General features: G+C 39.3%; 1 protein-coding gene, 1 non-coding gene and 1 pseudogene across 4 annotated transcripts in view; 2 read left to right on the top strand and 1 right to left on the bottom strand.

Annotated features, from left to right (window-relative positions):
- DDX46 (DEAD-box helicase 46) overlaps nt 1-18,027 on the top strand; it is a 60,149-nt gene that overhangs the window by 27,519 nt on the left and 14,603 nt on the right. For all 3 annotated transcript variants that reach the window (XM_023752155.1, XM_014453901.2, XM_023752154.1), the window contains 3 exons: nt 10,559-10,752; nt 14,451-14,588; nt 15,080-15,229. In XM_023752155.1, the coding sequence (XP_023607923.1) occupies nt 10,559-10,752; nt 14,451-14,588; nt 15,080-15,229 (482 nt within the window). The remainder of the gene's footprint in view (nt 1-10,558; nt 10,753-14,450; nt 14,589-15,079; nt 15,230-18,027) is intronic.
- LOC102427099 lies at nt 3,182-3,812 on the top strand (annotated as a pseudogene).
- On the bottom strand, nt 17,525-17,595 carry LOC111825498. Its single transcript, XR_002828682.1, has one exon. It is a non-coding gene; the product is annotated as a small nucleolar RNA SNORD101 (small nucleolar RNA).

The following is an 18,027-nucleotide window of genomic DNA, read 5'->3' as shown; positions in this document are numbered from 1 at the left end:
TTTGCTTTTTTCTTTGTTCTTTTTTGTTTGTTGCTTTATGTTCTACTTCTTTTCACATTATTTTTTATTCAATTTTATTTCATTTTTACTTGTTATTTTCTATTTTTATACCATTTTTTAAAAATCAATTTTTTTGTTATTATATTATTTTGTTCCCTTTCTGTCTCTTCTTATCCACTCATCCCTTTTCTACCTCCGCTATACTGAAGTGAGGTCCTCCCCATATTTATCCAATTCTTAACCTTATTTCCTGTATATCAGCTCAGCCTCTACAGATTCTGCCCCCACCCTCTTTACTAGGTGTTTGGTGTTTGTATTTGTTTGGTTTATCTATTGGTTCTGTGGTGTTTTATATATATTTTCTCCTTTTTCTTTTCTCTCCTATCTTTTTTCTTTTTCCTTTTTCTCTCTCTCTCTCTTAGATATCATTTGTACTCTCTTTTCTCTCCCCTAATTCTCTTTTCTCAGGTGGTCACTTATATTGGGGTTATCGGTGTCGTGAGTACATTCATGCTTTGTTCCCCTTGAGTCATGTCTTGTTAAGGTGAATTTTATCCTGTCTGGCTAAAGTGCTAGAGAGCAAGCCACATAACCAGACATCTGGAGAGGAGGAGCAGCGACATGTGCAGCTCACTCCCGTCCAAAGAACAGCAGCTGTGCAAACAGTCCACCCCCATCCGAGGAGCAGCAGACTTGCAATCAACCTGTCCAAGTCCAAGGAGCAGTAGCCCCACAAGCAGCCCACCACATCAGAGGAACAACAGCAGTGTGCAACCAGCCCCCATTCAAGGAACAGCAGCCACGTGAGCAGTCCGCCCCAGTTCAAGGAGTAGCAGCTGCATGTGTAGCCCGCCCCCATCCAAGGAACAGCAGCCTCATGATCAGCACATCCTCTGTCTGAGGAACAGCAGCTATGTGAGAAGCCTCCCCCCACCAGCCAGAGGAGCCACCACGGCTGTGAACAGCACCCACCAGAGGAGCTACTGCCAACTGAGGAGCAACTGCTACCACAACCGCCCGAGGAGCCACAGCTACCCAAGGAGCAGCCCCTGAACGACTCAACATCTAGATCTGTTGGTGAGATCAAACATGGGTAGACAAAGAAACCCCCAAAGGAAAGAAGTGGAGGACTCGCCAGAAAAGCAGCTAAGTGAAACAGAGGCATGCAACATGTCAGAAAAAGAATTCAGATTAAGGGTCCTAGAGTGCATAAATGGGATGGAGGAAAAAATCAACAACTTATGTAATAATCAAGAAGAAACAGATGAAAAAATCAACAACTTATGTAAGAATCAAAAAGAAATGGATGAAAAAATTAATAACTTATGTAAGAACCAAGAAGAAATGAAGAGTGATATAACTGCAATAAAAAGCACCATTGAAAGTTTCAACAGTAGACTAGGAGAAGCAGAGGACCGAATTAGCGAATTAAAAGACAGGGAAACAAAACACACCCACACTGAACTGCAATTGGCGAAAAAAATTAAAAGACAGGAGGATAGCCTAAGGGAGCTATGGGATAACATAAAACAAAACAACATACGAATAATAGGGGTGCCAGAACAACAGAAAGAGGAACAAGGATTAGAAAACCTATTGGAAGAAATAATATCAGAAAACTTCCCTGAGGTGGGGAAGAAAAAAGTCACACAAGCACAGAGAGTCCCAAATAGGATGAACCCGAAAAGGCCCATGCCAAGACACATCATAATTACTATGGCAAATGTTCAGGACAAAGAGAGGATCTTACAGGCTGCAAGAGAGAGACGGAAAGTTACATACAAGGGATCTCCCATTAGATTATCAAATGACTTCTCAACAGAAACACATCAGGCCAGAAAAGAATGGATGGAAATTTAGAAAGTGATGCAAAGCAAAGGACTGAATTCAAGAATACTCTATCCAGCAAGGCTATCATTCAAAATTGAAGAAGAAATAAAAAGCTAAGAAAGAAAACAGGCACAAAAAAATAGAAATGGCTACAAACAAGTACCTTTCAATAATAACTTTAAACGTAAATGGACTAAATGTTTCAATCAAAAGACATCGAGTGGCTGAATGGATAAAACAACATGACTCATATATTTGCTGTCTACAAGAGACCCACCTCAGAATAAGGGACTCACACAGACTGAAAGTGAAGGGATGGAAAAATGTCTTTCAGGCAAATGGAAATGAAAAAAAAAGCTGGGGTAGCAATACTTATATCAGACAAAATAGACCTCAAAGTGAAGGCCATAACAAGAGATAAGGAAGGCCACTTTGTAATGCTAAAGGGATCGATACAACAAGAAGATATAACCCTGATAAACATATGCACCCAATGCAGGAGCACCCAAATACATAAAAAAACTCCTGGAACATATCAAGGGAGAGATCAACAACACAATCATAGTAGGGGACTTTAATACACCACTGACATCACTGGATAAATCCTCTAGACAAACAATCAGCAAAGAAACAGCAATCCTAAATGACTCACTAGATCAGATGGACTTAATTGACATCTTCAGAACATTTCACCCCAAAGCCATGGAATATACATTCTTCTCAAGTGCACATGGGTCATTTTCAAAAATAGACCACATATTGGGTCACAAGCAAAGTCTCCCCAAATTCAAGAAGATTGAAACCATACCATGCATCTTCTCAGATTACAATGGCATATTATTAGAAATAAACTACAATAAAAACAACCCAAAATACTCAAACACTTGGAAGCTGAATAGCATGTTATTAAATATTGATTGGGTTACCAATGAGGTCAAAGAAGAAATTAAAAACATCCTGGAAACTAATGACAATGAAAACACAACAATCCAAAACCTATGGGACACAATGAAAGCAGTCCTGAGAGGGAAGTTTATAACCCTACAGGCCTACCTCAAAAAACAAGAAAAAATGGTAGTAAATCATCTAACTCTACATCTCAAAGAATTAGAAAGAGAGCAACAAGAAAAGCCCAGAGTGAGCAGAAGGAAGGAAATAATAAAGATCAGAGCAGAAATAAATGTCATAGAGACCAAAAAAAACAATACATAAGATCAATGAAACCAAGAGCTGGTTCTTTGAAAGGATAAACAAGATTGATGAACCTCTATCCAGGCTCACCAAGAAGCAAAGAGAGACGACCCAAATAAACAAAATCAGAAATGATAGAGGCGAAATCACAACAGACCCCACAGAAATACAAATGATTGTTAACAAATACTATGGACAACTCTACTCCAACAAACTAGACAACCTGGAGGAAATGGACATATTCCTAGAAAAATACAACATTCCAAAACTCAATCATAAGAATGTAAAAATCTCAATAGCTTTCCGATCCGCCATCTGCGGTGGGGTCGCCGCCAAGATGCAGATTTTCGTGAAAACCCTCACGGGGAAGACCATCACTCTCGAGGTTGAACCCTCGGATACGATAGAAAATGTGAAGGCCAAGATCCAGGATAAGGAAGGAATTCCTCCTGATCAGCAAAGACTGATCTTTGCTGGCAAGCAACTGGAAGACGGGCGCACTTTGTCTGACTACAACATTCAAAAGGAGTCCACGCTTCATCTTGTGTTGAGACTTCGTGGTGGTGCCAAGAAAAGGAAGAAGAAGTCGTACACCACTCCCAAGAAGAACAAGCATAAGAGAAAGAAGGTCAAGCTGGCTGTCCTGAAGTACTACAAAGTGGATGAGAATGGCAAAATCAAAATCAGAAATGGTGCTGGAGTTTTTATGGCCAGCCACTTTGACAGACATTATTGTGGCAAATGTTGTCTGACCTATTGCTTCAACAAACCAGAAGACAAGTAATTGTATTCAACATTCCAAAACTCAATCAGGAAGAATGTAAAAATCTCAATAGGCCAATAACTATGGAAGAAATTGAAGCAGTCATCAAAAAGCTTCCAGCAAACAAAAGCCCAGCGCCTGATAGCTTCACAGGGGAGTTTTACCAAACATTCAAGGAAGAACTAAAACCTGTCCTCCTCAGACTACTACAAAAAATTCAAGAGGAAGGAACACTTCCAAGATCATTCTATGAAGCCAGCATCACCCTAATACCAAAACCAGGGAAAGACAACACAATGAAAGAGAATTACAGGCCAATATCCCTCATGAACATAGATGCCAAAATCCTCAACAAAATCTTAGCAAATCGGATTCAGCAGTACATCAGAAAGATCATACACCATGACCAAGTAGGATTTATCCCAGGGATGCAAGGATGGTACAATATCCGCAAATCAATAAACGTGATACATCACATAAACAAATTGAAAGAAAAAAACCACATGGTTATATCAATTGATGCAGAAAAAGCGTTTGACAAATCCAACACCCATTTCTGATAAAAACTCTCAGCAAGGTGGGAATAGAAGGATCATACCTCAACATAATAAAAGCCATATATGACAAACCCACAGCCAACATCATACTCAGTGGACAAAAACTAAAACCATTCTCCCTAAGAACAGGAACAAGACAGGGATGCCCACTCTCACCACTCCTGTTTGACATAGTACTGGAAATATTAGCCATTGCAATTAGGCAAGAAGAAGAAATAAAAGGCATCCAAATTGGAAAAGAAGAAGTAAAACTGTCCTTATTTGCAGATGACGTGATATTATACATAAAAAACCCTAGACTCCATAAAAAAACTATTAGACTTAATAAATGAATTCGGCAATGTAGCAGGATACAAAATGTATGCCAAGAAATCTGTCGCACTTCTATACACCAATAGTGAACTTACAGAAAGAGAGTTAAAAAGCAATCTCATTTACCATCGCACCAAAAAAATTAAGATATCTAGGAATAAACTTAACTAAAGAGGTAAATGTCCTCTACTCAGAAAACTACAGAACGTTGAAAAAAGAGATACAGGAAGACATAAACAGATGGAAGAACATACCATGTTCTTGAATTGGTAGAATCAACATCATTAAAATGTCCATACTACCCAAAGCAATCTATAAATTCAACCCACTTCCCATTAAAATACCAACGGCATATTTCACAGATCTAGAACAAACTCTCCAAATATTCATCTGGAATAAAAAAAGACCCCGAATAGCTGCAGCAATCCAGAGAAAGAAGAACAAAGTAGGTGGGATCTCAATACCAGATATCAAGCTGTATTACAAAGCCACTGTTTTCAAAACTGGTACTGGCACAAGAACAGACATATAGATCAATGGAATAGTATAGAGAACCCAGAAATCTACCTGAACCAATATGCTCAATTAATATTTGACAAAGGAGGCAAGAACATACAATGGAGTCAAGACAGTCTCTTCAATAAATGGTGTTGGGAAAATTGGACAGATACATGCAAGAAAATGAAACTAGACCACCAACTTACACCATACACAAAAATAAACTCAAAATGGATAAAGGACTTAAATGTAAGACGGGAAACCATAAAAATACTAGAGGAATCCAAAGGCAACAAAACATCACACATATGCCGAAGCATTTTCTTCACCGATACAGCTCCTAGGGCATCGGAACCTAAAGAGAAAATAAACAAATGGGACTACATCAAAATCAAAAGCTTCTGCACAGCAAAAGAAACCTTCAACAAAACAACAAGAAAGCCCACTGCATGGGAGAACATATTTGCCAATGTTATCACTGATAAGGGTTTAATCTCCAACATTTATAGGGAACTCATACAACTTAACAAAAGGAAGATAAACAATCCGATCAAAAAATGGGCAAAGGACCTAAATAGACACTTTTCAAATAGGGAACTCATACAACTTAACAAAAGGAAGATAAACAATCCGATCAAAAAATGGGCAAAGGACCTAAATAGACAACAATGAGGTAGCATCTCACACCTCTCAGAATGGCTATCATCAACAAATCCACAAACGACAAGTGCTGGAGAGGATGTGGAGAAAAAGGAACACTCGTGCACTGCACCTCTCAGAATGGCTATCATCAACAAATCCACAAACGACAAGTGCTGGAGAGGATGTGGAGAAAAAGGAACACTCGTGCACTGCTGGTGGGAATGCAGACTGGTGCAGCCACTATGGAAGACAGTATGGAGTTTCCTCAAAAAACTAAAAATGGAACTCCCATTTGACCCCGTGATCCCACTTCTAGGAATATATCCCAAGAAAACAGAAACACCAATCAGAAAGGATATATGCACCCCTATGTTCATAGCAGCACAATTCACCATAGCTAAGATCTGGAAACAGCCTAAGTGCCCATCAGTAGATGAATGGATTAGAAAACTGTGGTACATCTACACGATGGAATACTATGCTGCTGTAAAAAAGAAGGAATTCTTACCATTTGCAACAGCATGGATGGAACTGGAGAGCATTCTGCTAAGTGAAATAAGCCAGTCAATGAAGGAAAAATAGCACATGATCTCACTCACTTATGGATAATAAAGACCATTATAAACTTATGAATAAAAGTAGATACAGAGGTAGAGCAGCCTCGAACAGACTGGGAGGGTTGAGGGGCAGGTGGGGAGGGTAAGAGGTCAACCGAAGGACTTGTATGCATGCATATAAGCATAACCAATGGACATAAGACACTGGTGGGTAGGGGAGGCCAGGGGATTGTCAAGGGCGGGAAAAAAAGGAGACATATGTAATACTCTTTGTAATACTTTAAGCAATAAAACAATTAAATATATATATATATTAAAAAAAAGACACTGGGGGGCATGGGAGGCTAGGGGAGGGTCAAGGGGAGAAGAAAAAAGGAGACATATATAATACTCTTTGTAATACTTTAAGCAATAAAACAATTTTTAAAATAATACATTGGTTTGACCAAATTCTCTAGCCATTAATCATCTAAGGAGGAATTGATATTAAGAATTTCTGATTCATGTTATATTTTTTTCATTGTATCATATTACCTAGAGGTTTTCATGATTCAAATTAGAGCTTTAGTTGAAATTATAAAGTAACATTTTATTTGTACTGTCACCATTGTTAAACATATTGGGACTTACATTGTGGGAATCTTGTTTTTTAAATAGGGTATCAACTTGATTGTTCCATATTTCAAACTCAGTCTTTTTTGTAATGGGCAGCATTTTTATGCATAATTCAGTATAGCGCTCTTTTCTGGTCCTGAGTTTGTCTTAATTTTTTATTCTCTTTCTTGTCATTAAAACTATATTTCTTTGCTTTTTTTAAATCCTCACCGGAGGATATTTTTCCCATTGATTCCTAGAGAGAGTGGAAGGGAGACACATTGATTGGCCTCCCACATGAGCCCCTACCAGGGCTGGGGGACATGCAACTGAGGTGTATGCCCTTGTTCAGGAATCAAACTCGCTAGCAACCTGCCAAGGCAGTAACACTGCTTCCCTACCTGGCTTCCCAGGCTCCTCCTACTCCAAAGTTTAAAATAAATAAAAAAAATAGAATCCTCTATAATCCTCAACCCAGTATCATTATATTCTTCCACATCTCAACTCCTTTCCAGTTTGTGTCTGCTTTTAGTCACTCTGGTGCCTTCAGGTAGTTGTTCTTTATATTTTGCCCGGAATTTATAGTTGTTATCTGCAGTAGAGTTGATCCTAAAAGAGCTTCTATTTTAGTGAAAATGTGTGTGTTCTATATAAATGAGGAAATGTTTCCCATAAATCCCTATATGTACTTTTGTCTCTTGGGTCAAAATTGTATCACATGCTTATGCTGAAATCATTCACGGGCAAGGGGAGTGAATGATTATGGTTCTTAACTATTGTCCTGGGACACTTTCGGAGGTTCATGAAGTCAAGAGTATTTCCATAATAACCCCATCGTATTATTTGCCTTTTTCATTCTCTCATGGGTGTGTAGTGTAGTTTTCTAGTGGCTGCATGGCATATTATATTGAAGCAGATTGAATACAGAAGATACTGGTATAGTAACTTCAGCTATCTTCTATTAAGCCAAACATTACAGAAATTTGCTCCCTGGCCAGTGTGGCTCACTTGGTTGGTCAATGTAATGTGCATCGAAAGATTGCTGGTTCGATTCCCAGTCAGGGCTCCTTCGCTGGTGTAGGGTGTGCAGGAGGCAGCTGATTTACATCGACATTTGTCTCTCTCCCTTTCCCTCTCCCTTCCTTTTTCTCTAAAAAAAAAAAAAAATTGTAAGTAAATATTAATAAAGATGATCTACAATAAACTAAAGCTCTCTGGGTCTGGTCCTTATTAATTAATTAATTACTTTAAAAATCCTCATGTGAGGACATTTTCATTATTTAAAAAAAATACGTACTTTCTATTGATGTTTCCATCTCTCTTTCCCTCTCCTTTCCTCTCTGAAATGAATAAAGATACAGTAAAAAAATAATAAGATAAAATAAATATTTTTATTGATTTCAGAGAGGGAGAGAGAGATAGAAACATCAGTGATGAGAGAGAATTACCGATTGGATGCTTCCTGCACGCCCCACACTGGGGATCGAACTCGCAACCCAGGCCTGTGCCCTGACCGGGAATCAAACCATGACCTCCTCCTGGTCCATAGGTCGATGCTCAACCACTAAGCAATGCTGGCTGGGCTTCATTGATTTTTTTTAAGTTTTTTAAAAGATACATATTTTCTTGATTTTTTTACAGAGAGAAAGGGAGAGGGATAGAGAGTTAGAAACATCGATCAGCTGCCTTCTGCACACCCCCTACTGGGGATGTGCTTGCAATCAAGGTACATGCCCTTGACCAGAATCAAACCCGGGACCTTTCACTCTGCAGGCTGACGCTCTATCCACTGAGCCAAACTGGTTATGGCGGGTTTTTTAAAATTAATTTATTTATTTATTTATAACCGGTTATGGCGGGTTTTTAAAAATTAATTAATTAATTAATTAATATTATTTTTTTTAATTTCAGAGAGGAAAGGAGAAGGAGAGCGAGATTGAAATATCAGTGATGAGAAGAATCATCTATTGGCTGCCTCCCGCACATCTACTGGAGATCGAACCAGCAACCCAGGCATGTGCCCTGACCGGGAATTGAACCTTGACCTTCTGATTCATAGGTCGATGCTCAACTACTGAGCAACACCAGCTGGCCTCACTGATTTTTGAGAGAGAGAGAAACATTGATGTGAGAGGGAAACATTGATTGGTTGTCTCTTGCACGAGCAGGGACTGGAGACCAAACCTGCAACCTAGGTATGTGCCTTGACGTTGCTCTAACCAATTGAATCACACTAGCCAGGGCTGGTTCTTATTAACACAAATGTTTAAGAAGGGTTGGTTTTACACTAATCATAATTCACCTCCTAAGACTGAGAATTTGGTTCATCCCTGGTTTGATATAAATGACTGTATTGGATGGATGGATATGTGAATAAAATTGGGATTATGTTAAAAAAAGAAGGCTTAATGGTTGCTGGGTAGGCATCCCATATACTTTAATTAGCATATTATATTCACTTGCATGAAATTCAGACAGTTAGGTTAGTAGTCAGAATACCTCAGGCTAAAGTAAAGGTTTTGGTATCTTTTACTTATAAAGTTAAATTTATATTGATATTAATTCCATTATTTTTCTGATAAGATTTTTGGGTACAGTATTGGAACCTAGTTTCTTTGACATAAGGTTCAAATACTTTATTTAATTCAGTCTTTGAAGAGTAGATTTTAAATTTTAGCCCTGGCTGGGTTGCTCAGTTGGTTAAAGCATTGTCCCAGTACACCAAGGTTGCAGGTTCAGTCCCTGGTCAGGGTACATACAGGAGTCAACCAGTGAATGCATAGATGGGTGGAACAACAAACTGACATTTCTCTTTCTGTCTCTTTCCCTTCTTCTCTCTCTAAAATAAATCAATAAATTTAAAAAATTATCTCCTGCTGCAAAAATTAATTTCAAGGTTTCAGAATTTTTTCCATTCCCCCCTCTAACTACTAGAGATGCCAGGGATCTGTCATCAAATAAATATGTGGACTGGGCATCTTGTAATAGAACATTTTGACATTTTATGCTCTGCTTTGTCTCAGTCTGAGGCTCTTTGGATAACATTTAATAGATATCCTATTAGGTAGGTTCTACTAGTGTACCTCAAACTTTAATGTGCATGTGTAATCACCCAAATATTTTGTTAAAATGCAAAATCTGATTCAGTAATTTGGGGTAGTGTCTGAGATTCCGAATTTCTAACAAGCTTTCATGTGATGCTGCTTATGGTCCTTGGATAAAACTGAGTAGCAAGACTATAAACCCAACAGGAGAAAGATCTGAATCCTGTCAATCTAGGCTGAATGTGCATGCCTTCTGTTGCTCCCTAATAAAGTTTAGGCTAGTGATTCTGAGATTAGGCTGCTGCAGTTATAAGCCTTCTAGATAAGAAAGGGGGCAGGCAAGGGCAGATTTGGAGGATTCATAAATGAGTTAATAGCAGTAGCCTTTGATCTTGCAATGAAATTTTCTTAGTGTTTTATTTTCTATATTGTAGTTGTTGGAAGTGTGGTCAATATAAGTTGGATTTGTTCTTTACTCTGTGTTTAACTTCTTTCTCTGAGTGTCAGAGGAAGTGGAAAGTTTAATTTGAACATGAGATTTTACAATTCTTATGTGTCATTTACTTGCAGGTATTGATCAATATGACAGAGATAGCATCATAAATGACTTTAAGAATGGGACCTGCAAACTTCTTGTGGCCACTTCTGTTGCTGCCCGAGGTTTAGATGTGAAACATCTGATTCTTGTAGTAAATTACAGCTGCCCCAACCATTATGAAGATTATGTACACAGAGCAGGACGAACTGGAAGAGCAGGCAACAAAGTAAAAAAAAATTTTAAGTTGGTTTTTGTTATATTAAAATCTAAGTGTTTCTTTACTGTTTTAAGGAGTAAGTAATCGGAGTTATGGGAACATTTAAAAATCCTCAATCAGCCTGGCCAGTGTGGCTGGGTTGGGCATGTCTGTTTCCAGTTCAGTTCTGTCAGGGCACATGCCTGGGTTTCGGGCTTGATCCCTGGTGGTCGATATTCCACTCTAACATTGATGTTTCTCCCTCTCTCTCCCTCTCCCTTCCTCTCTGTCTAAAAATCAACTGAAACTTTTTTTAATTAAAAAAAAGGGGGGGAAAATTCTTAATCATCAAAGTGTGAGGAATAGTTGAGGTGTTCATCACATATGCATATGTATGTCTAAGTATTGTTAAAATTACACATGTCTACATATTTTGAAAATTACCAGATACCAAGCTATTCTCTAGTTATAACCATTTGTGTCCCCTTTTAGGATTTTTTACCTGCCTAAAGTTTCTATGTACATCCATGTATATAGTTTAGAATCTTTCATTGGTTTTTAAAAAATATATGGGATCATAAAATATACTCAAACCCATACCTGTTACCCCTGTCGTCCCCTCCACCAATGCACATACATATCACTTGCTTTTTTGACTCAGGTATTCCAGTAAGTATATAGGTCTACTTCATTCTTTTTGCTTGTTAGTTTTTCTTTCATTTTTGTTTGCTTGTTTGTTGTTTAATTCATTCTTTTTGAAGAAGCAGAATATTTTGCTGTTGGAAACATTGATGATGATATGGTTGATATTCCAACCCTAGTCATTTCTGCATACTGAAGCAATAATGACATTAATAGTAATAGGTTTTGTATATGGAGTACTGATTAAGTACCAGGCACAGAAGTGCTTTACATTTGTCATTTTGTCATCACAACTTGCCTTTGAGGTGGATAATACTATCCTGTTTAATAGATGAGAAAAGTTGAGGCACATAGAAATTAAGTTACTTGTCCAAGGTTACACAGCTAATTGATGGCATTTATTCTTTGAACCTGAGTTATTCTGTGGATTTGGGAAACCATTTATATAAAGGGCCAGGTAGTAAATATTGTAGCCTTTTGTGTCTGTTGACATTTTTTTTTTAATATATTTTATTGATTTTTTTTTTACAGAGAGGAAGGGAGAGGGATAGAGAGTTAGAAACATTGATGAGAGAGAAACATCGATCAGCTGCCTCCTGCACACCTCCTACCAGGGATGTGCCCTCAACCAAGGTACATGCCCTTGACTGGAATTGAACCTGGGACCCTTGAGTCCGCAGGCCAACGCTCTATCCACTGAGCCAAACCGGTTAGGGCTCTTTTGACATTCTTGAGGGCAGTATGTGGGGGATGGGGTAATTCAAGGTGCTGGCCATGCGCTCTCCCATGCTTTGTAGTCATGCCCTATAAAATTAAAGAAGGACTTTGTGCTTGCAGCCAGGCAAAAGGATGCCGAGTCTGTCAAGATCAAGAAAAATGAGGATATGCCAAAACCGGTTTGGCTCAGTGGATGGAGCGTCGGCCTGCGGACTGAAAGGTCCCAGGTTCGATTCCGGTCAAGGGCATGTACCTGGGTTGCGGGCACATCCCCAGTGGGAGATGTACAGGAGGCAGCTGATCGATGTTTCTCTCTCATCTATGTTTCTAACTCTCTATCTCTCTCCCTTCCTCTCTGTAAAAAAATCAATAAAATATATTAAAAAAAAAAAGAAAGAAAAATGAGGATAATGTGAAGTTTAAAGTTTGATGCAGCAGATATCTTTATACCTTGGTCATCACAGATAAAGAGAAGTCAGAGAAATTGATGCAGTCCCTGTACCCTAGTTTGGCAGTGAAGGAACTGAAATGAACCAGACATACTTATTTGAATTGTATTAAAATGTTTAAAACTTAAAAAAATAAAATTGTAGCCTAGCTGGTGTGGCTCAGTGGTTGAGCACCGACCTGTGAACTAGGAGTTCATGGTTTGATTCTTGGTCAGGACACATGCCGGGTTGCAGGCTTGATATCCAGTAGGGTACATGTAGGAAGCAGCTGATCAGTGATTATCTCTCATCATTGATGTTTATTATTTTATTTATTTATTTTGTCCTCACCCAAGAATATTTTTCCATTGATTTTTAGAGAGTGGAAGGGCAGGGGAGAAACAGTGAAACATCCATGTAAGAGATACATTGATTGGTTGCCTCCTGTGACTGCAGCCGGGCCAGGGATTGAGCCTGCAGCCGAGGAAGGGGGTACATGCCCTGTGCCCTTCATTGGAATCAAACCTGGGACCCTTCAGTCTGCAGGCCGACACTCTAACCATTGAGCCAAACCGCCTAGGGCTCATCATTGATGTTTCTATCTCCCTCTCTGAAATCTAAAAATATATTTTAAAAAATAAAATAAAATTGTAACCTTTGGGGCCACGTGTGGTCTCTGTCACGTATGTATGTGTATACATTTGTACACAATCTTAAAAACATGTAATACCATTTTTAGCTCCTAGGCAGTATAGAAACAGACCATGGGTCAAATCTGGTGATTAGATGTTCCTGAAATAAAATATTAAACCATGTTTTAAATTTTATAACGTTTCAATGGGAGGGGCAAAGTATTTTGTGAAGATGGCAATCTGGGTTTGCTATTTCTTTATTTTAACTCCAGTCTTTCTCTTGCCTGAACCAAAAAGCTGCTGGGACATATGGTGCCTTAGCCTTTAGAGCAGTGGTTCTCAACCTTCTGGCCCTTTAAATACAGTTCCTCATGTTGTGACCCAACCATAAAATTATTTTCATTGCTACTTCATAACTGTAATGTTGCTACTGTTATGAATCGTAATGTAAATATCTGATATGCAGGATGGTCTTAGGCGACCCCTGTGAAAGGGTCGTTTGACCGCCAAAGGGTTGCGACCCACAGGTTGAGAACCGCTGCTTTAGAGTATCCCAGGGAGGTAATGTAGTTGACTTTATTTTTGCAAGATGGTTACAAAAATATATTTAAAAAACAAGTTGCTTTTGTATATAAAACCATACCATGATTATACACACATATGGTTTTATATCTTTTATTACTCTTAAATATATGGGAAGCTACATTCTAGGAAGTTGATATAGAGTGGTACACTAGTAGAGAAAGGGAACATAAGCCCAAAAGGGAAGGAAAATACTATATTAAATGTGTACGACAATGCATTTGTGCATTTATGTAAAATCACATGTGCTTGGACTGCATGGCTCAGTGGTTGAGTGTGGACGTATGAACCAGGAGGTCGAGGTTCCGTTCCTGGTCAGGGCACATCCCTGGGTTGCAGACTAGATCCCCAGTGTGGGGCGTGCAGGAGGCAGCCAATCAATGATTCTCTCTCATCATTGATGTTTCTATCGCTCTCCCTCTCCCTTCCTCTCTAAAATCAATAAAATATATTTTAAAAATATTTCTAAAATAAAATAAATTCACATGTATTACTACTTATGCATAAGAAATCAGAAATTTTCTGGTTTTGCTCTTCATTTTTGAATATTAAACTTAGATATTTCACTTTCAACCATTAGATAATTTAGTAGTACTTTTTTAATGGTCTTAAAACTTTAGTGATGGAGTCTTAAGTGGATTTATTGGGTGGTTTAGATTTTATCTTGTGATCTAAATAGGATTCGTCTTGTTAGTACCTAATAGTTTTACTTTTCACTATGCATTAGGGTTACGCATATACTTTTATCACAGAAGATCAAGCTCGCTATGCTGGTGACATCATTAAAGCTCTTGAATTGTCTGGGACTGCAGTACCTCCTGATCTAGAGAAACTGTGGAGTGATTTCAAAGATCAACAGAAAGCTGTGAGTTTTTTTAACTCCCATTTTAATGTAAATCATTATTGTGTTCTAAACTTTGAATATTTAATATAGGACTTTTAAATCTTGAAAGGATTATTTTCTTTTGTCTTCATTGTTGAAAGTAAGACAGATATACCCTTTTTCCTCCCATTGACCCACCCTTTCTGAACTGTCCCTCCCCCCACTCTCGGCCTTCACCACACTATTGTCTATGTCCATGGGTTATGCATATATGCATATAAATTCTTTGGTTAACCCCCAGGATTACTTTTATTTATCTCTAGGGAGGGGGGAAAAAGAGTGAAAGTAAAATCCTTTTGATTAAATTTAGTATTTTCAGTCGTTTACCTACAGATCTAATTTTTTTCTCACATGCTAGATGAAGTGTTTTTGTTAAATTGTCATACTACACCTTAAACGATATTAAATTGCTGTAAATTTCTTAACATTAAAATTTTTAACTATGAAATTAACTTTTTTTTTTTCCTTGAAAGGAAGGGAAAATAATTAAAAAGAGTAGTGGGTTCTCTGGTAAGGGATTCAAGTTTGATGAAACAGAACAAGCTTTGGCTAATGAGAGAAAGAAGTTACAAAAAGCAGCTCTTGGTCTCCAAGATTCAGATGATGAGGATGCTGCAGTCGATGTAAGTGTTGTTCTAAGTCTCTTTCTTGCCCATTGAAACAGTTTTTCTTTTCGTACTTGTTGAGATAGCTAATTACTGGAAACCTTGGTTTGTATCCTTCCCAATCTTATCTTATGTATCTACATATATTCACATGTGCTCGCATTTATGTATTTTCATAAAAATGAGATCATACTGCTTTAAGACCTTTTGTTGCAGTAACAGTCTTAATCGAAATCTTCCCATTTTAGTAGTTACATCATTATTTTTTTTTAAATCCTCACCCGAGGATATATTTTTATTGATTTTTTAAAATATGTTTTTATTGATTTCAGAGAGAGGAAGGGAGAGAGAGAGATAAACATCGATGATGAGAGAGAACTATCAATCGGCCACCTCCTGCACACCCTGTATTGGGGATCGAACTCACAACCCAGGCATGTTCCCTGACTGGGAATCAAATCCCCAACCTTTTTGGTGTACGGGTTGATGCTCCAACCAACTGAGCCACCTCTTTTACATTATTCTTGATGGCTACATCGTACTCTATTGTATGGATGTTCTACCGTTCAATGAATCAAACATTTATTTTAAATATATGGGTTGTTTCTATATATTTATTATTTGGAATATACTGTACTTTACTATTATATACTACTAGAGGCCTGGTGCACGAATTCGTGTTCGGGTGGGATCCATCAGGGTGGCCTGCGGAGATTGGGCCCCAGCTTACACCCCTAGGCTCACAGCCCCAGCTTGTGCCCCCAGCCTCGTAGCCTCGCCTGGCACCCTGCCTTGGCCTGGTGCTGCCCCCTCACCTCCTCCACCATCCTGCCTGTGGGCAATCATTTGGGGCCAGGGCCCCGCCTCCCTCTCCCCCCCAGCTCCCTCAGCACCTGGGAGCCAGGTGGCGGCCCCGCCCCCTGCCACCACAGCTGCTGGTCGCCGTCTGCCATGTTCCGCGCTGCCCCTGGTGGTCAGCGCACATCATAGCAAGCGGTTGAACTCCCGGGCTAACGGCTATCCAAGGGGACAATTTGCACATTAGGCTTTTATTATATAGGATACTTCAGTGCTTATCCTTGCACATTTATGAGATTCGGTCTGGAGAATGAGTGTATAAAAGGAATTGCTAGTCTTAAACTATTGTCAGATTGTTATTACAGCAAAGTAAATGTATAGTTTTCACTCACTGTAGTGATTTATCAGAGTTCCTAGTTCCCCATATCTTTAGCAATATTGGTATTAATGTTGATCTTTTAAAATTTGTTATAGAACATCCTTATATAATAAAAGCCTAGTATGCTAAGTGCCCAGTTGTCTGGGCATCCGTTCAACCAAAGTGTAATATGCTAATGAATACTAAGGCCGCTCAACCGCTTGGTATGATGTGCACTGAGCACCAGGGGGCAGACGCTCTGACCGGTAGGTTAGCTTGCTGCTGGGATCTGGCCAATTGGGACTGAGTGAGACGGGCCAGACACACCCTGGAGCCCTCCTGTGGTCCCTCCCCTGCTGGCCAACCTCTTGCATCCCTCCCTGGCCCTGTTCATGCACTGGTGGGGTCCCTTTGCCTGGCCTATGCCCTCTCGCAACCCAGGACCCCTCAGGGGATGTTAGAGAGCCGGTTTCGGCCCGATCCTGCTCAATGCAGAAGCTGCCCCCTGGTGGTCAGTGTGCTCCCACAGGGGAGAGCCGCTCAGCCAGAAGCCGGGCTCACGGCTGGCGAGTACAGTGGTGGTGGCAGGAGCCTCTCCCGCCTCTGCGGCAGCGCTAAGGATATCCAACTGCCGGCTTAGGCCCGCTCCCCAGGGGGAGCGGGCCTAAGCCATCATTCGGACATCCCCCGAGGGCTCCTGGACTATGAGAGGGTGCAGGCTGGGCTGAGGGACCCGCCCCCTCCAGTACACGAATTTCGTGTACTAGGCCTCTAGTTAATAATAACAGTCAACATTTATTGAGTGCTGCTAAGTGCCATGCACTGTGCCAAGTGCTTTACAGGGATTATTTTGTTTACTTCTTTATAGTAATCACATGAAGTAGTACTCAAAAGTATTCTCATTTTATAATTGAGGAGACAGGCTTAAACAAATAATCTTTTCAGATTTATATTGCTATTATGGGAATAAATGAGTTGGGACCTGTATCTATTTCATTCTACTTTAAAGTCCATGTCCTTAATGTATGGAATTATTTGTGATCCAGTGAAGGGGGATCCTGAGGACTTAACAAGATGCAGGTTTCACGGAGTATTTCTTGGAACCCTAACCTCTCAGGAGCTTGAGCTTTAGAACAGTATTTTTTAAAAAAAACTGGTTTTTCAAACTGTTATGTTTCACTCATAAAAGTAATGAAGGGGTATCTGAGAAGATGTTTTCATTATAAAAGAATTTTGGGATATCTGCCTAGTACAGGGGTGGGCAAACTTTTTGACTCGAGGGCCACAATGGGTTCTTAAACTGGACCGGAGGGCCGGAACAAAAGCATGGATGGAGTGTTTGTGTGAACTAATATAAATTCAAAGTAAACATCATTACATAAAAGGGTACGGTCTTTTTTTTTTTTTAGTTTTATTCATTTCAAACGGGCCGGATCCATCCCGCTGGCCGTAGTTTGCCCACGGCTGGCCTAGTATATGCCACTAGTAGTGGCATTAATATATCAAAGGATGTGATAAGTCCTTAATTAAAGAAGCCTTGTTTAACTTTGCTTAACCCAGAAATTCTCCAACATTTCCAATCTCTGATCATATAACATTTTTTCACACACCCTATTAAACCTTAGCTTAGAACACAATTTTGGAAATCAGGAATTCAATC

This window comes from Myotis lucifugus, unplaced genomic scaffold (assembly GCF_000147115.1).
Source record: "Myotis lucifugus unplaced genomic scaffold, Myoluc2.0 scaffold_28, whole genome shotgun sequence".
In the NCBI taxonomy this organism is placed as follows: Eukaryota; Metazoa; Chordata; class Mammalia; order Chiroptera; family Vespertilionidae; genus Myotis; species Myotis lucifugus.
The sequence above is the reverse complement of the archived record's forward strand: the minus strand, read 5'-3'. Positions and strand labels throughout refer to the sequence as shown.